This window comes from Rhinolophus sinicus, linkage group LG05 (genome assembly GCF_036562045.2).
Source record: "Rhinolophus sinicus isolate RSC01 linkage group LG05, ASM3656204v1, whole genome shotgun sequence".
NCBI lineage: Eukaryota > Metazoa > Chordata > Mammalia > Chiroptera > Rhinolophidae > Rhinolophus > Rhinolophus sinicus.
This window is the reverse complement of record NC_133755.1, coordinates 38,543,957-38,565,826: the sequence shown is the minus strand read 5'-3', so window position 1 is coordinate 38,565,826 and position 21,870 is coordinate 38,543,957. Positions and strand designations below refer to the sequence as shown.

General features: G+C 34.9%; 1 protein-coding gene across 3 annotated transcripts in view; it reads left to right on the top strand.

Moving 5' to 3' along the window:
• The window catches only part of CLHC1 (clathrin heavy chain linker domain containing 1), a 35,085-nt gene extending 13,508 nt beyond the window's left edge, over positions 1-21,577 (top strand). For all 3 annotated transcript variants that reach the window (XM_019719586.2, XM_019719596.2, XM_019719604.2), the window contains 8 exons: positions 367-568; positions 682-794; positions 1,189-1,273; positions 2,710-2,816; positions 8,055-8,229; positions 14,548-14,750; positions 18,616-18,786; positions 20,147-21,577. In XM_019719586.2, coding sequence (XP_019575145.2) covers positions 367-568; positions 682-794; positions 1,189-1,273; positions 2,710-2,816; positions 8,055-8,229; positions 14,548-14,750; positions 18,616-18,786; positions 20,147-20,343 — 1,253 coding nt within the window. In that variant the 3' untranslated portion in view covers positions 20,344-21,577. The remainder of the gene's footprint in view (positions 1-366; positions 569-681; positions 795-1,188; positions 1,274-2,709; positions 2,817-8,054; positions 8,230-14,547; positions 14,751-18,615; positions 18,787-20,146) is intronic.
• Positions 21,578-21,870: the final 293 nt, after the last annotated feature.

The window sequence follows — 21,870 nt, the reverse complement described above, 5'->3', positions numbered from 1 at the left end:
AGATTATCCTGGGGTTAGCTCTAGTAGATTAAAGGAAGATTTGCTTAGGAATCACTAGGCAGAAATCCTGAATTGTTAAGCAGAAGGTCTTGGTGTCATTAACAGTGATATTTAGGGGTTTGCAAGGTGTAGTTATGAGGTTATTAAAATTATCTTTTCGATAATTTCTTCATTGATGATATGTTTAAAGCTGCTAGCCATTTAAAATTGTATGTTAATTCTCTTCATGTTTAGTAAACTACAAGTTCATGCTACCATTTCTTAATTATTTCCCAACTCTCTGACCTATTTTGCTAAGACTTGCTGTTTGAGTGCAAGAGTCCCACACACGGCTTGGCTTGTTTGATTTGTTCCTTTTCCTCACAGGCATGACTCTCCAAGAATCCGTCAATTTAGATGCTCTCACGAAATACCTGAAACATCTCGAAGATAAATATGCTGAAATTAAACAAGTTATGTCAGAAAAATATGTACCAGCTCAGAGAAAGGCTGATTTAGATAAGGAAATGGTTGTGATATTAAAACGGCGAGATGTAGCTGAAAATCTGAACAAAGAATTACAGTTTCGGTATGCAAGTTGATTATGTTTTTTAAAGTCTGAAGCTTATGTTTGTATTTATTCTAACATTTCATTATTTGATTTTAGGTTGAGTATATTGTTGATGTTTTTTATCTTTACAGTTGTCAAAGACTGCAGATTATTTCTTATGCACTTACTTCATGGGTAAAATCTGATAGGAGCTGCTCATTTCAAGACTTCGTGAAGCAAATTCAGAAAACTAAAGATTTCCACGGTAGTTTATCTATATATTTGATTAACATAAATAATGGAAAGCATTACTTTTTTTTTTCCCCAAAAAAGCTAAACAGTGAGGATTTTCCTATTCTGAATTTAAAAGAAAGCAAAAATGTACTTATTTCTATCGGGTCTCTGTTACCCTATGGGCTTCTTCCTTCAACAACTGACGGATATTGGTAAAGAGTAGACTTGGTGCCCCAAAGAGACAATACTTGAAAATGTACCTGAAAATAAGGAAGAAAGGGAAAGGGAGGCCACTCAGTTTAGAAGAGGTTGGTGCTGTTCGAAACCAAAGCATTAAGTTGTTGGTATTAGACATCTATACGTTTATTATTTTCTATTGATTTATAACCTTCAGTATCATCCAGTGGGTCTTTCAATATTGACAGGTGACCAAGGCATTGTTGAAGAGCTATATGAAGATGATCCAGGCAAGGCAAAAGAAGCTGAAATTTTGCTTCACTACATTGAAAGGCAAATATTTGGAAAGATTTGGTTTTTCTTGTTAACAGAATATTGTATTTATTTAATATGTATTTAAGTAGTTATTAAATGCATATTTAATATTTATTAAATGTTTAGCATTTATTTAGCATATTGATGAGTTGTAATTTCTAGCTTTTGTATCTTTAAAATTCTATTCTAGTAGACAAATTAGAAAATAAGCTAGAATTTAAAATAAAAGACTCTTTGGTGAAAAAAATACTAGATTGATAGTGTAGGAAATATTTCAGAGGATATAGGTGGATTGTAGTGTTGATTTAAGTTTTATTTCTATTTTTTTTGTATTCCCTAACCATCAGCCTGATGTTACAAAATGTTTTTGACAATGTTTTCTTGAGTCGGATTATCCTAGCCAATTCAGACTTTTTTTCTTATTATTTCCATCCTGTGACATATTAAGAAGGCATTTGTCTGCCTAATTCATATTAAGTTATTACATATGGTGTACAACAGAGGTTCAAAGAGACTTAAGAATTTATTCTTTAAGAGGTTAATTCATAGCCTATAAGGCCAATATGTAATGAACACATGTAATATTCTTAGTCTTACATGTTAAACAATTTTCAACTGTTGATTTGTTTTTTGATATGGTACAAAGAAGGAGTAAAGATCATTTTGGGGGTCACCAAAGCCTGTGTTATTTTCTTACACTGTATGCTTCTCTAAGTCTGCCAGCTTTAGATATGAGAGAAAAACCCTTTGTCGAGGTTAAAAGTGTTATGTATTTTGCTTAATATCACTTTAGTGTGTTTTTTCCTCCGGGGTTCCACATTCATTTGCAATGCTGTGTAAATGCTGTTTGCTATAGTTTTATTAATTGTGAAGTAAGGGCTGATTTGAAGACATCCTGCCCTAGAAAGAGGAATAGAGGCTTAAGTTATTTGAACTATTATCTTTTTTTCTTGTGTTAGTCTCAATTTAATTGGGACTCTAATGCCTGGCAGAGCAACATAGGCTTCTGAATACCAAGGGCACTTCTTGATCTTCAACTTGGCGGCCTTTGTGTTCAATTAACATTTCCCCTAGGCTGAGCCTCTAAGCAGATTGCCCTTCTTTCCCCTGACATACCCTTTAATCTGGAGATGATATGAGAGAAAAAAAAAATCTGAGCTCATTGTAAAGCTACTTCAAGTTTTTTCCATTTTCTGTGGCTTGCTGTAAGTATTACAGGATCAGGTTCAAAGTCAACTGGCAGGTAAGAGTTTTATTCTGAGGCTATAAAAATGACAGAATATGAGAGAAAGAAGTGAAAGAACATCCTACAGTGTTAATAAATCTAGTTGTTTATTAGAATTGCTTTTCTATATTATTGTGCCACTGTGTTTAGTCTGTATTAGACTTTTCTAATTAGTTTTCTTTTTTTGTGTACTATCTATCTTGTATAATGAAATGTGCAATGGTTGTAGGTTCAGTGAATTAATTGCACTTGGTGAATATGAAAAGGCAGCTTGTTTTGCAGCGAACAGTCCTAGAAGAATTCTTCAAAACATTGGGACAATGAATAAATTTAAGGGTAAGCATTTCTGTCTGAACCTTATATATGTATGCAAATTATATTTTCACCCCTGATAGAATGGAAAAAGTATTGAACTGGGAGACTAAAGATCTAGGCTCCAGCCATATCTGTACTATTTGCTCAGTTTCCTAAGCTGTAACTTTAAAGAGTTTGATTAGGTTTTCTAAATTAAATTATGAAATATTTCAAGTATATAGAAAAGTATAAAGAAACATGTAACAGCCATGTTCTATTAAGATTTAATAAATGTTAATATTTTGTCAATTTTTTCTACTCCCTTCTAAAAATAGCTTTGTTGTTGTAAGTTGACATACATACAACAAATTATACATATTTAAAGTACACAATTTGATAAGTTTTGACATGTGTATCATCCAAAAGTTCCCTCATTCCCCTTAATGGTCCCTCTCTCTCTCTACTCCTCCCCTCACCTTTCTCTCTCCCTCCCACAGCCTCCCCCACCCTCCCACTCCCGCCAAACTCCCAGTCCTTAGGCAACCACTAGTCTGCTTTCAGACTGCTTTGCATTTTCTAAAATTTTATGTAAATGGATTATATAGTAGGTATTCTTTTTTGACTGACTTCTTCCACTCAGCATAATTATTTTGAAATTCATCCATGTTGTTGTGTTTATAATTCATTCTTTTTACTTATGAGTAGTATTCCATTGTATGAATACAAGTCCTTTATCAGATAAGTGACTTGCAAATATTTTCTCTTAGTCTGTGGCTTGTCTTTTAATTCTCTTAACCATATCTTTCTAAGGGTATACGTATTTTAATTTTGTTGAAGTCCAATTTGAGATATTTTTCTGTTATGGATCTTGATGTTTGTTAGTATTGTACCTAAGAAATCTGTGCCTAATCTGCAGAGATTTTTCTCCTAATTTTTTTCCTAAGGATTTTATAGTTTTAGGTTTACATTTAGCTCTGTGAGCCACTTGGAGTTAATTTTTATGTATGGTGCAAGGTATTTGTCAAAGTTTATCCATTCATCAGTTGATGGTCATTTGGAATGTTCCCACTTCTTGGCTGTTATGAATAATGCAGCTATGAACATTTGTGCACAAATTTTTGAGTGAACATGTTTTCATTTCTCTTGGCAAAATACTTGGGAATGGAGTTGCTAGGTTATATGGTAACAGTATGTTAATATTTTATCTCATTGTGGTTTTGATTTGCATGTCCCTAATGACTAACAAAGTTGAACATCTTTTCATGTGTCTACATTTGTATGTCTTTTTTGGAGAAATGTCTATACTTTGTCCATTTAAAAATTATATTATTTGTGCTTTTATTAATGAGTTGCAAGAGTTCTTTCTATATTCTGGATAAAAATCCCTTATCAGATAAATGATGTGCAAATATTTTCTTCCAATCTGGGGATTATCCTTTCACTTTCTGGATGTTGTTTTTTTGTTGCAGAAAAGTTTTTAATTTTGATGAAGTTCAGTTTACCAGTCTTTTCTTTTATGGCTGTGCTTTTGCTATTGTATCTAAGAAATCTTTGCCTAACTTAAGATCCTATGTTTTCTTCTTTTTTAAAAAGATTTTTATTAAAATATAGCTAGCATACAACATTATATTAGTTTCAGGTGTAGACCATAGTTATTCAGCATTTATATACCTAAAGAAGTGATCGCCATGATTAGTCCAGCAACCATCTGACATCGTACCACGCTATCACAATACTATTGACTATATTCCCCATGCTGTACATTACATCCCCTTATTTGTTTTATACCTGGAAATTTGAACCTCTTATTCCCCTTTTTTAATTTTTCAATTACAGTTGACAGTCAATATTATTTTACATTAATTTCAGGTGTACAGCATAATGGTTAGACATTTATATAATTTAAGAAGCGATCTCTCCCTGACTAATCTAGTACCTACCTGGCACTATACATAGTAATTACCATATTATTGACTATTCCCTATGCTTTACTTTACATCCCCATGACTACTGTGTAACAACCAATTGGTACTTGTTAATTCCTTCCCCTTTTTCACCCACCCCCAAACCCCCTCCCATCTGACAATCATCAAAATGTTCTATTTATGGTTTTGTTTGTTTGTTTATTTTTTCTTTAGATTCTACATATAAGTGAAATCAATTTGCATGTGACATATCCGACTCAGCACATTACTCTCCAGGTCCATCCATGCCACCACAGATGGCAAGAACCCAGTCCCTTCCCTGGCCAAGCAATATTCCATTGTATATGCGGGGGCAAGGGGGGGTGCCAAAAAATGTATACAAGTGAACACTTTGGTCAACGTTGCTCAAGCAGTAGTTCGCTGTAATCAGAAGTGTCTGGATGCTGATGGTAACCACTTTGAGCACCTCTTGTAATTGCAGAAGTCAAATGTGACTTGTATTCATATTTTGTTACCAGTATATATTGAGTATTACAATTTTAATAGTTTTTCCTTTCTTAAAATGTGTATACATTTTTTTGGTACCCTCTGTATGTACCACCTACTTTTTATCCATTCATCCATTAACAGACACTCAGGCTGCCTCCACATCTTGGCCACTGTAAACAACGCTGCAATGAACATATGGATGCACATATCCCTTCGAGGGAGCGTTTTGGGTTTCTTTTTTTTTTTATTAAAGTTTATTGGAGTGACAATTGTTAGTAAAGTTACATAGGTTTCAGGAGTACAATTCTGTAATACATCCTCTATATATCACATTGTGTGTTCACCACCCAGAGTCAGTTCTCCTTCTATCACCATACATTTGATCCCTTTTACCCTCATCTACCACTCCCCTCCTCTCTCCCCTTCTGGTAACCACTGAACTATTGTCTGTGTCTATGAGTTTTTCTTTCTTCATTTGTTTGTCTTGTTCCTTTGTTGTTTTCAGTTTTATATCCCACATATCAGTGAATCATATGGTTCTCGACTCTTTCTGTCTGACTTAGTTCGCTTAGCATAATAATCTCATTTCTTTGGCTAAATACCCAAAAGTGGGATTACTGGGTTCTTCTTTGTATCTTGTGTAGCCTTTGTTTTAAAGACTATCTTATCTGCTATAAGTATTGCTACTCTAGTTTTTTTTCTTCTTTTTCATGAAATACATTTTTCCCATCCTTTTACTTTCAGTCTGTGTCTTTCAATCTGAAATGAGTCTCTTGTATGCAGCATATGTAAGGGTCTTGTTTCTTATCCATTCAGCTGCCCTATCTTTTGATTGAAGCATTTAATCCATTTACATTTAAAGTAATTGCTGATAGATATATAATTATTGCCATTTTGTTATTCATATTTTTTATCTTTTTTTTTTTCATCTTAAAGAAGTCCCTCAAAGATTCCTTGTGATACTGGTTTGATGGTGATGAACTCCTGTAGCTTTTTCTTGTCTGGGAAACTCTTTATCTGTCTTTTGATTCTAAATGATAGCCTTGCTGGGTAGAGTAATCTTGGTTGTAGGTCCTTTCTTTCCATCACTGAATTTTTCCTGCTAATCCCTTCTGATCTGCAAAGTTTCTGTTGAGAAAGCTGATAGTCTTATGGAAGTTCCCTTGAAGGTAACTGCTTTTCTCTTGCTGCTCTTAAGAGTCTCCTTTTGTCTTTAACCTTTTGTGTTTTAATAATAACGTGTCTTGGTGTGGGCCTCTTTGGGTTCATTTTGTTTGGGACTCTCTGTGCTTCCTGGACTTATATATCTATTTCCTTCATCAGCTTAGGGAAGTTTTCTGACATTATTTCTCACCTCACTCAACCACAATCTCCTCCACTTTTCACATCCAGAAGTTATAGGGACTTCTCTCTTTGGCACTGGAACCCTGGGCTAGGGAGCCAGGTCACACATGGGTGTGGGACCAGCCCATTCCGCATCTCTGCCCCCTCCTAAGAGTCTTGAGGGGCTTCTTCTGTATGTCCTTAGTTGTCAGCTAGACTTCAGGTGATTCCCAATGATGGTTGTCCTTATAGATGTAATTCTGATGTGTTTGTGAGAGGAGGTAAGCACAGTATTTATCTACTCTGCCATCTTAACTGGAAATCCCTGTGTTTTCTTCTGAAAGTTTTATATATTTAGGTCTATGAGCTATTTTGAGTTAATTTTTGTGTATGGTATGAGATGTAGAGATCCAAATTCATTCTTTTGCATGTGGGTATCCAGTTTTCCTAGCACAATTTGTTGAAAAGACTTGACTTTACCCATTGAATTTTTTGGCCCCTTTGTCAGAAATTAATTGATCAAGATTTATTTCTGAATTTTTTATTCTATTCTATTGCTCTAGATGTTCATCCTATGCCACTATCATACTATCTTGATTCCTATAGCTTTCTAGTAAGTTTTGAGATTGGAAATGTGAATCTATCTTTCTTTTGATTAATATTAGCATGGTATATTTTTTTCATACTTTTACTCTATTTGTGTCTTTATTTAAAGTCAGTGTCTTCTAGATAACATATACTTGGATCCTACTTTTTATTATAATCTGACAATCTTTGCCTTTTTATTGGGGTGTTTAGATGATTTATATTTAATTTGATTGTTGACATGGTTGAGTTTTATTTGTTCTATTTTCCTCAACTCTTCTTTGTTACCTTTTTTCTCTTTTTTTGCCTTCTTTTGCATTGAATTTTCTTTTAATTTAATTTCTTATGATTCCATTTTTCTCCTTTGTTGATTTATGAGCTGTAACTCTTTGTTCATTTATTTTGGTTGTTGCTTTAGGGTTTATAGCTTATATCTTGAAGTTGTCATATTTTACCCTCAGGTGATATACCACTTGATGCTTTATATAAAAACAGTATACTTCTGAATTCCTTTATTGATAGCATATACCATTCCTAGTCTTCATTTCTTGTGTAGATGTATATTTCTATCTGGTATCATTTTCTTTCTGCTTGAAAGACTACATTTAACATTTCTTATAGTGCAGTCTGCTGGTGGTACATTCTTTCAGCTTTTTAAAATTCTTTTTGGAGGTTCTGAGGGAGATTCCATGTTTCTCTCTTAGCTTCTAGGTGGCTGTCAGCAATTTTTGGCATTCTTTGGCTTATAGACACATCACTCTAATCTCAGTTTTCACATAGCGTGTAATATTTAGTTATGCAAAATATAAAGTTTAATCCATGTGCATTAGTTAAAAATTACAAAGATGTGATTTTAGATTAAAATTTTTTAGAAAATGCAGAGATGAAAATAATATGAAGAATTAAAAAAAACTGCTACTTAAAGTATTTGACTTAAAAACTTTTCTTCTCTCTGTAGCTGTTGGAAAAATTACAGGAAAGCCTTTTCCATTACTCTTATTTTTTGAGGCTATCTTTAGCACAAGTCGTGCTCATAGACGTCCTATTAATACAGAACTAACTCTGGAAGGAATCAAATGTGGATTATCTGAAAAACGTTTAGATTTAGTTATCAATTGGGTCACCCAGGAAAGGTAAGCAACATTAAACTTTTAATTTTGATAGTTGGTTAATGAAGTTGTTTGTTCTCAAAATTTTAATATTTTCTTATCAATACATTATTTGAGCATTTATTTCAGGTCCCTATTGCAATTAATGTGTCAGAAACTATTTACTAAGCATTCATGTAGTAACGGGCCTAGTCACAATTGATCAGGAGTTGACTCATAGCAGTTCACAAGATGATTCATGATCACTCAATGGTGGATGGAAGTTGATCATTGACGATAGAAAAGGTTTGATCAGTATCACGCTACTCAGAGGGATAAGGCAGGAATCTGGTTCCAGACAGGCTGTGGGTACATGTAAAGGATACATCCAGGAGAAAACTTATAAGCAGGAGGAACATGAGCCAAGGTAGCATTTAGGAGAACATACAAACCAGAAAGGACGGGCAGGAGGTGGCTTCTTGGAGTTGAATCTCAGCACAGATTGGTATATTTGTACCAGGGCTCCCTTAGGTTGGCTTTCCTAGTACCCATGCCTGGGACAGGAGTTTGGGTGCATATGAGTGATAGAGGGATGCTTTCTGAAGAAAAACCTATAAGAGAGTGAATGAAGCAGAATAGGGAAGGGGAAAGAGCCAAGCAAGGATGAGACCTCAGGCAAGTTCTAACGTTGGCCTTATTTCTATAGGGATGGCTCTGGAACATAAACCACACCATAAAGCTGTTTCCCTTTGAGGCACGGGGCCAGACTTTTATACCTCTCTGTCAGTCACTCAAGGGCTGTGGATGGGGTGAGAATACATAACTTCCTGGGCATTGAGAGTACATAACTTCCTGGGTATGGTGGCTCCCAACCAAGGGCAATTCACTGTAGAAGGGAGAGGCCTGTGAGCCACTGACAACCAATATGCAGAGCAGGGTATACTGGCCCAGTAAGCAGGATTTGGGCAGGACAGCAAAACAGCATCAGTCTTAGTCATCCATTGGTACAACACAAATCTATTTGCTTCTCACGTTAAGTTCACTCCAATCAGGCACAACTTCTCCAGGATTCTGTGGTCATAATTCCAGGGGAAACTTGTAAGAGAAGCATTAGTGGAATGAACTATAGCCCTTGTCATTACAGTTGGTCCTAGGGCTATAATTTGTTTTTTTACAATGTTATTGAAATAAAATTTACATACGATAACCTATACATATTTAAAGCATACAATTTGATGAGTTTTTTAAAAAAGAGCATTATGGAGATACAATTGACATAATAAACTGCATGAATTTAAAGTATACAATTTGACAAGTTTTGCATATGTATACACCCATGAAATCACCACAATCAAGATAATAAACATATCCATGGCCTTCAAATGTTTCCTTATGTCCTTTTATAATGCCTCCTTCTTTCTTCCACCTGCTCATTCCACCTCCTTCTCTAGGTAAGCACTGATCTGCTTTCTGTCACTATAGATTATTAGTTTTCATTTTCTAGAATATTATATAAATGAAATCATATGTTACATACTTTTTCTTCTTGGTCTGGCTTCTTTCACTTATAATTATTTTGAGATTCATCCATATTAGTTAATATTCATCATTTTTCTCGTCTATTACCCATCTTAGATTCTTCTCACTCTTACACTTCTGTTGGTTTGATGGTTTGTCTGGTAGGATGACTGTAGTTACCATGCCTTTATCAAACCATTTTTACTGATTTACCCACTAACAGTTTTCAACTGGTGTAGGACTACTCAGAGATATCCCAGTAGATCATCTGCTATCTGTAACAGACAATTATACACCATTCGGAAAACAATTTCTGGGTCTCGCTAAAGTAGGAGCGTTTATGTGTGGAACATCAGTGACTGTGCAGCTAGAACTGCTCATCATGAACTGGATTCTGACAGATTCATCAAGTCATAATGTCAGGTGGGCTCAGAAAAGCCCATCCCAAATCAGGTACACCCAAGATCATATTCAAGCAGGTCCAGAGCACACAAGGAAACTGCATGAATAGGTGGCCCAGAACCCATGTCAACTACCACTGACTGACTGTTACTACTTCCACAGCTCTCACCCATGGCCTCGTGCAGGGATGGGGTCACCTAAGACCAGCAGACAGAGGAAGAAAAAACCAAAACTTGGTTCATGGATGGTTCAGGCGGTGGCTAAGTGATGCCAGTTTGTCACTCCATCCTTTGAAGATGGAGTAACTTCAGGATGAAGTGTACTCCTTAAACCAATGACAATTATATGGTGCTGTATCCCCAACAGGTAGAATACTTGGGTCTGGGAAATAAAGAGTATCTCTGCTTAACTATCACTGCCAGTAGCCCACTTAGGGAGAGTATTAGGGTTCTCCAATGAAACAGAATCAATAGGAGATATACGAGTATGTACAGGTTTTCTGTACATGTATTGTAAGGAATTGTAATTATGGAGGCCAAGAAGTCCCAAGATCTGTAGTCAGCAAGCTGAAGACCTAAGAGAGCTGGCGGTGTAAGTTCCAGCTCCAAAGCCAGCAGGCACAGGACCCAGGAAGAGCTGAGATGCTTCTGTCTGAGTCCAAAGGCAGGAAAAGACTGATGTTCCAGCTAAAGTAGTCAGACAGGAGGAGCCCCCTTACTTGAGGGAAGGTCAGCCTTTCTGTGTTCTTCAGGCTGGCAGCTGATTGCTACCCACATTTAGGAAAGCACTCTGCTTTACTCAGTGTGTTGATTCAGATGTTATTCTCCTCCAAATACACCATTGCAGAAACACCCAAAATATATTTGACCAAATATCTGGGCACACTCCACAGCCTAGTCAAGTTGACACATAAAATTAACCATCATGGGGAGTTTGTGCTTCCCATGCCTACAACTTTAGGCTCTGAGTCTGGAGGGCCTGACTGACTTTGATTATCATGAGAAGGTAGGACTCCTGCTACATAACAGGGCAGAGAGGAACATGTTCGGCATTCAGATTCCCTATTCTCTTGAAGAAGCCTGCTATTTTGATTTAGGTGTATGTCATTTACTGATAGACTACTCCTTGGGAAGTGTTTTAAGGGAAGGAGTAGATAGGATAGGGAAGGGGAAAGAACCAAGCAAGGATGTGAACGCAGGTGAAGTCTAGTATTGGCCAGTATTACAGGAAGAAGGATATAGAACATAAACTATACCACCAAGTTATTTCCTCTTGGTTATGGGACTGGCCTTTTGTATCTCTTACTAGTCGTCAGCCCTTGACTCCTGGGAAGTTGAAAGATAGGCATAATCTTCTGGGTGAGATGGCTCCAGTCGGCTGAGGGCAGGTCTTTGGAGATGGAGGCAGCTGTGAGCTGTTAGTAGTCAGCTGGAGAAGGGGCACTGGTCCAGTACAGGGGTCCTGGGTGAGGCAGCTTATAAAGATCGACATGGAGATAGATACCAGCTTTTGCTGGATCTGTGTGGATGTGGGTTGGGCTGTGAGTATTGGAAGGCAGAGTAGCCATGGCCCTGCTTATTTTGTAGCCTAAGCGCTTTGCTTACTTGGCTCTGAATGCATAGGGACATAGAATACATAGAGAGTAGTTATGTTTCTTATCTTTAAGAAGTGTACCATAAGGAAGATAGACTGACTAATGTAAGCACTCCCTAAATAACAAATCCATGACTTAGACATGTCTCAAACATAAAAATGCAAGTTTGTATACTACTACCGTGTTTCCCCCAAAATAAGACCCAGTCTCATATTAATTTTTGCTCCAAAGGATGCATTAGGGCTTATGTTCAGGGGATGTCATCCTGAAAAATCATGCCAGGGCTTATTTTCTTGTTAGGTCTTATTTTTGGGGAAACATGGTACCTATTGCCATCCATTCCAAACTCCCCATTTCCCCTGGACGACTCTGGAGAATCAAAGCTGTTGGGGACCGATGGCACTATTGTTTACCAGGGTGAAGTGTATAATTTTCTCCCATCACCTCTTGCTATATGGCCTTCACTTTCTGTTCACATAATAGTTAATAAAACAGAATTAGAATTTAGGAAACTTCTTCATACGTATAAACTTTTCACTCTTCACCTCCTTGCTTTCTCTGCCTGTACCCTCCATTAAAAGTACTTGTCAGGGGTCACTGGAAATGGTGCAGATGTGAGGGTATCATGAGAAAGTTCATGCTCGTTACCAACAGCTGTTACCTCGTGCAGAAAGACTTCAGATAAGTTTAATTTCCTTACATCTCCCGATGGTTCTTGGCCAACTCTACCTCTTAGTTGTAAGAATTTAAATTCTTATGCAGGTCCTTTATTGCATACATTGGAACAATACTAATACTTTTAAGGATCCTGAGATGACACAATAGAATACTCAAGGCAATTCACACTCTTTATTCTTAGCCTCTGTCCCTTCTTGGTCTTTGACTCTGATACTCTGGCCTTTACCACGTGGCTACCTAAAAAAGTTAACCAGTTCTTTTCCTGAAGCTTAGCACAGAGGCAGCCCTAAAGCAGCCTGAATTATAGGCTGATCTTGGCTCTTTCAGTCATTTTTTATCTAAGAGAAATCTAATCACTCCACCTAAAAACACTAAATTTAAGAAATGATGTTTTACTGGTGTTAGCTCTCTAAATTGCAGACATTGCTCATGGAAGAGGAAAAATATCCTCTGGAACAGTAATTGTATAAATCCAATCCTATTAAATAACTAAATGAATATCATGCATAGATTTAGTGATTATACATTACCTTTACTTTGACTTTTAAAAATCAGTAATCTAGTTTATAATGAAACATGCCTAAGTTTAGCAGTGGAGTTCAACAAATTTTCTTTTATTTATTAGTCATTTGTATTCTCCCGAGCCAGTCTGGTCTCAGATCCATTTTCAGAAGTCCCTGAAAGAGTCTTAGAGCTGGAAGGAAGGGTGGGGAGAGCCAAGAAGAGCGCTTTAGGAAAACAGAAAGAGGGTGTGATGAGGTGATTGAGGCAGGAAAGGGCAAATACATTCGCAGGCTCATTTCCCAGCCTGTATTTCTTTCTCCTTTTTCCTTCAGGGCCAATTCCATTCTTTTGGGGCTTGAGTCTCCTCCTTCCTTTGGTTAATTTTTCTCTTTAATCATACTCTTCTTTCCTGATTATCCTTTTGGAAAATGACAAGCCAAGACAGAGCAACCTCAGTTCTCAACGCTGGCCTTCTTTCAGGTGGAACAGTATCACGATGGTGACCACTTTAAAAAGAAAACAATAATGGTATTAAGAAGAGAAATAAATACTATAATACTGGTATTATCATGTTGGTCCAGTAATGCAGTCCCTAGAAAGACCAAAATAATTACTTGTTCAGCCTCAGGAAATGTGGCTGTAGCTCCCCAAACCTGCAATTTCAGTATTAAAATGTGGAAGTCAGAGAACTGCTTGCTAAGTGATTTGTACTCTGAAGCTGGTTTTTGATTTTGGACCTACCTCTCTGCTGCCCACCCCAGCAAACACAGGGCTTTAGTTCCTGAATTTTCAGTAAAGAGATATTTTGTAGGGGTTCCAGGATTTCATTTTAATATTATTGGCATTTTGTTACATATATACAGATACCAATATTATGTGATTACTGTTATTCTGTAGCTATTAATTAAAAATATAACTAAAGCACAATTTTCATACAACCAGTAATTAGAAGTGATATCTTTAATTATACCCAAATGTCTTTTTTTTTTGCTTATGTTGATAGTTTCTAGGTGAAGTTACTTTGAGAGCATAGATGGTTCACTGCAATTGTGTATGAAGATGGTGCATTAAAATATAAGTGAAATCTATTTAATTGAGCCATCTCAAAAGAACTTCTTCAGTCTCTTAATAGACACAGTTATGTCTTTTTTTCCTGTTGTTTCTTATAAATCTATAACAATTTAAAAAATACCATTGGTGTTACACTTTCTCTGTCCCTTTAGCACACATGCTTGCAAGATCTGTCACTGATTTTGAGCTAAAATTTGTTTTCATTATCTTTAACCAACACTTCATAAGTTCTTTTATTCTACAGGGTTTAGAATCTAGATAACTGCTGAGATCATAGAGACCCTCAGGTACAGACAACTTTTTTTTATCTTGTAATTTGAAATCCTACCAGTCTTTTCAGAAGAATTTTAAACTTTGTAGATTTTTTAACAACTTGAGTTCAGTGTTGCCAAAATGTCTTCCCCCAAGAGAATATGTGCTGATTGTTTTGGTTCTTGTTAAATTTCAGATGTGTTTAATTTCTTCTCCGTCAGTTTCCTATTAACTTGGAATTCTTCCAGATCACAGAAGATCCAGTTTTACTGTACTGAATTTTCAAATATTTCATTCTCGTCAAGAACTCTCTAATATGTGCCTTATTGATCTGCTTGCTCTAGGCTCACATTTTCTGAGGAGGCTGGGGATGTGATTTGTGATTATGGGGAGCAGAATACTTATTACAAGGCCAAGTGCCTGGCTTTAGCTCAGACTATCTACAGTGAATGTGGCCTGCACAACAAAGCTCTTCTTTGCCTGTGTAAACAGGGTCAGATTCATGGGGCCATGGAATACATACAACAGTTTACTGCCTTTACTGCCAGTAAGTACAAAAGCCTACTTATTTGTATACATTTGAATTCTGGACTTTAATTGTGAGATCACCCATGATAGTAGGCAATATTTTGGTTTTACGTTATAAAGTTTGTTTTACGTCTATTGAAAAGTAGGTTTCTTTTGTAATTTTCAGTAAAGCAGTTACGCTGAAGCTGATTGATTTACATGCTTGATATTCGAATACGTTATGTATTTCCTCAATACATAAACAGTAAACTGGATGGTCCTGAAATAAACCGTTTTAAAGATAAATTTTTCAGATATGTTGGACCATGCTACTTAAAGGATTTTTAAAAAAATAACTCAACTTATTTGTCAGATATCATATTCTAAACTATGATTTAAGCCGTAGAAATGAAGAATTAGTGAACTAAAGTTCATTTCAAAATTTTGGAACACCTAGGTTGCAACTGGGCAGTGATCTGAGAGAAACGTGGACCTTCTAGGATGACCCTCGTTGAATGAGCTGCTCTGTTATTGTGAATGTAGTTCAGCAATAACGGCAGCGTAGAGGCAGTCGTGACAGCTCCCATGTCTCAGACCTGTGTCAATCCTGATTTGCAGGATATGTACCCAGATTCTAAGAAGTTGCAAAATGAAACAAAACATAGCACTTTTAAGTGACATTTTTCCAGGAAAAAGAATCTTTATAACTGTTGAATATGATTACTTTCAAACAATAAATTGACTTTTACTTAGAATCTTTTTTCTTTAAGTTACTGATTTCTTCATGCATTATATAACAGCACGCCTGATACTATCACTGTATAAAGCTAATAATTTGGCTTTTATGTGCATTGTCTCACTTTATCCTCACGTTAACTCTATGAAGTAGGTTTTGTTATTATCCCTGTTTTATAGATAAAATATATGTTTCCACAGAAAGGCTAAGGCACAGAGAGGTAGGTAATTTGCCTATATGCACACAACAACAGAACAGAATCTGGCATAGTAAGTATTAAATATTTGTTGAATGAATCATATATTTTATTATTATTATTATTATTATTATTATTATCAAAGTATACAGCTTCAGTTTCTGTATTACTGCTTTTCCATAGGTAAGAATTATTTTAGTTAGTCAGGGTTTACACATGGAGTATAGGTTTTAATTACTCTTGGAACATGATTGACTCATTATCATATTATTCTGTGTTCCTTTAATAGTGCATTACACTCTAAAATGATTGAACATATATGTAATAATTAAGTAGTAATAAAGCTCCTATATAATTAGAACCTTGATCTTTGTCTGCAGAATTTATTTAGCATAACATCATAAAATGAAAATAATAATAACCTGAGAAAAATTAAGCTTAAAAGAGAAACACTGAAAAATTACTTTGCTTATTTTACTTTTTAATGAAAAACAACCACAGTTTTCCAAGGTATCATCTTTGGCCTCAGGAGACAGATATAATCTGTTAATAACTGTCTGGTTTCATAAAAAAATGTTCTCGCTCAGATTTAGACGATCAGCTTTATATTGACAGATTTAAAAAAAAATCAAAACAAAACAGAAACAGAAAAGTCCTTAAAAAGTCTTTTGTTCCAAAAGCATAAATCTGACTAATAGAGCATCTGTTTTAGAAGTAAAGATTCTCTTCATTTTTTTCTCTTAATAATTTCCAGAATAAAGCCTGAAATGATTTGTTTGTTCACCTTCTCCTTTATCATTAAAAAAGTAGATGTGCCTATATGGAAACTGAGGTTATTGTAGATCTGAGGCTCTCAAACTTTCTGGTCTCAAGTCTCCTTTACTCTTTTAAAACCACTGAAGATCCCAAAGAGCTTTTATTTATGCTGGTTATATCTATTGATATTTATCCTATTAGAAATTAAAACAGAAAAATTTTAAATATTCATTAAAAAAACAATAAACCTTTTCCATGTTATCATAAATGAAATATTTTTTTAATGAAAAATAACTTTGCAAAATCAAACAATTTCCTGAAAAGATTGGCATTGTTTTATATTTTTACAAATCTCTGTAATGTCTGGCTTAATAGAAGATAGCTGGCTTCCCATATTTGCTGCCATATTCAGTCTCCTGTAATATCACATGTCACATAGGCTCTGGAAAACACCACTGTATACCTCTGAGAAAAAGAATTAAAAAGGCAAGTAACAGGTTAGTATTTTCCTGAAAGTAGTTTTGACTTTATAGACCTTAGACTACATTTTGAGAACTACTGTTCTAAGTATTTGTGAGTTAAACAAGTACCATTCTTGGTATGTAGGCCCTTATAATATTAAAACAGAACATACTTGAGATAAATTCTGATTAATAACATGTCAAACCAAGGAAGAAGGAAATGGATTCTGAAGTGTCATAAGCAGTGGGGGGAGGTCATAGGATTTGAATTTGTGTCCTTTCTGATTAATCAGAGACCATCTTGCACATAGTTGAGTAAATATTGGTTAATTAATCAATTCATGGAGAAGGGGATTTGAATACCTGATTGAATGAAACAGAGAGAGATAAGTGAGTTATGAAATGTTGGAGCCTGGAGGAGGGGGTGCTATATAAATAGCTTCACCTTAATAGAGGTTAGTTTGAGTGACCCAAATCATAAACTTCTATCTCGTCCCTAGGGAAATTATTTTTAATTGTTTGACTTCATTGATATATAATAGGATTATACTCTGCTATACCGTGTCCTCTTTTACCGTCTCTTTATCTGTCTTTCTCTCTCTCTGTATGTGTGTGTATGTGCATTGCATGTGTATATATATACATACACATACAATGTATACACACATGTATTTATTATTTTGAAGGAGCAGTACTATAGATTTGAAGGTCATGGACTCTGGGGTCATATGAATTGTTCTACTTTATACAATGTGTATAATTCTGGGAAAATTAACTTCTCTAAGCCTGTTTCCTCATTTGTAATGTGAGAATAATAATATCTCACTTATACTGAATATTAAATGCAGTGACTTAATATGTGTAAGTTCCCAGTACAGTAAATATGTATTTAATAAACACTCTTTTTTTACTTTGTATTGCCTTTCAGAGCGCAAATTATGTTTATGGTAATTCTTGAAAAGCTCTCAGAAATTATTCTGAAAATGACCTGTGTTGTAGCCCAAGAAGAATATTTTTACTTTAAAAAATTTAGGAAGTTAATACAAAGTTCATAATTTTAACAGTATAAATCATGATTGTAGCTTAGATTACCTCAGTGTTAACTAGTAGATTAAACCACATGAAATTGCTTTTTTTGGAGTCAAAAATGGTCAAATGTAGGTAACTTCATGTTAACCTCTAGCTACTTGAACAAGCTAATGGCTTGTTAAATTTTTCATTTTTGAGTTTCTAAATACTTAATATTTTTAGGAAAAATAATTACTGAGGCGTCTTTTCTGCGCAAAGCACAGAAAAAAAAAAAAAGACATTTTACTCACTAGACGTTGGCCCTAACAAGATATAGACAACATAACATAGTATTAGATGTAACCTTAGAAATTGGAGGTAACCAGTTGTAGAGCACTTTTAACATGCAAAAACTGAGATCCAAGAGATTAAGTGACTGAGGGAGCTCTGATTAGAATGCAGGCTTCCTGGTTGGCAAGCTAATCCTTTTTATTATACCACATTTATTTTCATGACAGTTATTTGATACATTTCTTTTTTGGTACTCTTTGTTATAGGTAGCTTTGGTTTTTGTTTTGTTTTTTTTTTTGCTATGTTGAGCATGATTTTTTTTTTTTTTTATTAAGGATAGTACTGTTGAGTTCATTGGGAGCTTTGGAAGGATTGGAAAAAGAAGTATTGATTAACTGGCTTCAGTTTCTAGTATTATATTAGGATGTTGAGACATAGTTTTCATTTTTGCTTTCAGATGACCTGATGCAGCTAATAAAGTCATGTCCCCACATTGAATTAATTCAGCGTCTCACTAGAGAAAGGGATGGGAAACCACCATTTTTATCTTTTGGTCTTGTTATACTTCATCTGTTCTCTGTAGATATGAAAAATGTTGGCATTAAGCTACTTCAAAAAATAAATAAAGGTAAGTAGAGTAAAATGTTGTAGAAAAAATAGTAGTGGATTATTTAGGGAAAGGTTCAAGATTATTATGTTGGAGTTAATTCAATCTTCTAAGAGTTCCTGCTTGGCAAGAATTAACTTTAGGAGTTTATAAATGTAAAAATTACAATGTCAATTGTAGTCTGTTGGCAATAGTATATATTTCTTGAGGGAATTAGGATGAAGAGAGATTCTTTATAAAGCTTGAGGAGAACATCATAATAATTATAATAGCTAACGCTATAAAAACTTTATATTAATGTATGTATATATTTAGTAATTTTTATATATATTTTAAATGTGTATAGACATAAACTTTATATTTTTTATTTTTAAATTATATATGTAAATATCATTTACACATGATATTTACTCCAAACCTACTCTGTAGTGGGATGAAAAATAACTAATTAGATCTCACTTTTTTCTTTTCTTTCTCTAATATAGGTAATTGAGCAGACAACTTGATTTTAAATTATTATATGGGGGTCAAAGAAAAAATAGTAAATTACATGAAAACATTTGGGAAAATAATTTTGAAATTATTATTATAGATATCAACTAAATATTTTACTTGATAGAAAAACAATGATCATGGGGGAAATAAAATAATAGTGATGACAGTATTCTAAAATGATATCCTCTTTCATTAAGTATCATAAGTCATGCAAGTAGTAGGTAAGAGATGAGTTTCATAAATAGATATCTCCCAAAGAGGGTCACTAGAATTGATTTTCAAAAGTAAATAATATCATTCATTTTCTTTAATAAACAAAATGCTTCTTTTATTTCCTTTGGAAAAATATTTGTTATAGAAACCCCATCATTAAGACGTCTCTGTCTAGAGATAGGATGGAGAGTTTGCCAAAGAGTTTTTTAAACCTTTGGGTCAGCACTACCAGGGCATTTACAAAAGTGTTTTAAAGGTCATGAAAAGTAGACCTATAAGCTCTCAGTTATTTGATAGTTTCTAGTGGTACCATATAGACTCTGTGAATAAGGCCGAACCCATGTTCTTCACCTTCTGAGCTCCCTTTTTTGTAGCCTTCAACATATGCTAACCTTATCAAGAAGGAGATGAGGGGAGAAGTGGGGTATGTGAGAAATGGTAGAGGTTTGAGTTGAGGGCTGAAAAGGTTAATGAAAAAGGAGAAGGAATTACCGTGAGCTGGACTAAGCACTGTACATTGAACGTATAGGACTCAACCTTATGCGAATCAGATTGAGTTGAAATGATATCCCTTTAGATATTTTTTCCCTTTATATTTTTAAAAAATTGCTAAGTGTGGATTATCAAGGAAGAATAAGTGCCATACTATATAATACTGTATTTCTTTTCTTAGATGCAATCGAACATCTTATGATAAATGATCCATTTTGCTCCGTAGAAAAGTGGCAAGAAGTGGCAAATATATGTTTACAGAATGGCTTTGGCAGGTTATCTAATGACATCATGTCCATTCTTCGATCTCAGGCTGGAGTTACAGAAATTCCTGAAGAGGATGATACAGTCAACTTAATGCAACATGTGTTTTGGTAGTTCTGTATCTTAACCAGTTGAGGGAGCTTGTACAACATTTTATATATGTTGGTTGGGCAAACTGATTTTGGAATAACTAACTTATAAATAAATCTAGAGTATGAAGCTCTCAGAAATAAATCGTGCTTCTTTTATTATGATGACATTTAGATTTGTTTTTGAAGCATTTATACCATTGCTTCTTTTGTTCCCCATATTGTCATTTCTTGTATTGAATCTTGATAAAATCCAAAAATATAGCTGTATGAAACTCAGTTTAGGCATTTCTATCTAATGTCTAGATATGCCCCTTCTGGTAATCTAATTTGATAGCAAGAACTGAGAGAGATATAAGTGGTATCCTGTCTGTTAGTCTGATTTCCCGAATATCAAATGCTACAAACCTGACTTTTAACAAGAATGGCAGGATGTCATGTCAAGGTTGGACTCACTGGTGAGAACCTAGAGTGTAGTAATTTTGTACTACTAAATTAAAGATGTGCCCATATTTTGATATATATATATATAAATGGCAAATGTTAGGCTTTTACTATAACAATTGGGAATCTTAGCATGTTCTTACCTAGAGAAGACCAGCCAAATTTTGCACAGAAGTAGACCTGGGATACCTACATGCACAGGAAACATGTCATAGGAAGTAGTTTTGAATAGTTTCAAGTATCTGAATAAGTATTTAATTAAAAACTCAAGAGTTTAATGGTGAGTATGGCCTGGGCACCGATCACACAGAACAGACACCCGACTAGTCAGAACAGCTTTCAGCCCTGATGCCACACTTAATATCAGCCTCGATCATGAAACATGGCCAAAATGAGCTGCCATTAGATAAACAGTACACAGCATAACTTTTCCTCTCCTAAATTTAAAGGGAATGTATACATTTTATTTTATAGTGGAAAGAACATGAACTTGTAATCAGAGAGCCTTGTACAGGTTCTAGTCCTACATTTTCCTCTTTGTATAATATGGGCAGTAATACCTCCTCCAAAGGTTTGTTGTGAAGAGAGTGACGTGTGTGTAATATCAGTATGTAGCATAATGGAGGAACTTAGTGGAAGATAATGTCATTTTTATGTACTAGCTCCCAGGAACTAGGAGCTAAATAAACCTTACTTGGTTTATTCTTACTAAATCCCGCTCATCTATCAATTTGTTATTTGATATAACATACCTTATTGCCTGTATTAAGCTCTCTCTCTACACTAATATTAGGGGTGCTTGGCTTGTCTTATAAACCCAGAAGAGTACTCGCTGAATTCTTAATTTTCCCATATATTGCTAAACATAGCAGTGGATAATTATAATTCAGTTTTCTAAAACATAATATTTTTTAAAGTACTACATGTGTAAAGTTTCAAAAGCAATATATTACTACAAGGCTTATAACAATAATATTTTGATGTCTGGCCTTCCGATTCGCTGTGATTTTTGAGAAAAGTTGAAGAATGGAAAAAAGAAGGGAAAAAGAGAGGATATTTCAGCAGCATTGATTTTTCATGTGCCAATGGCTTAAAATCTTTTTTTTCC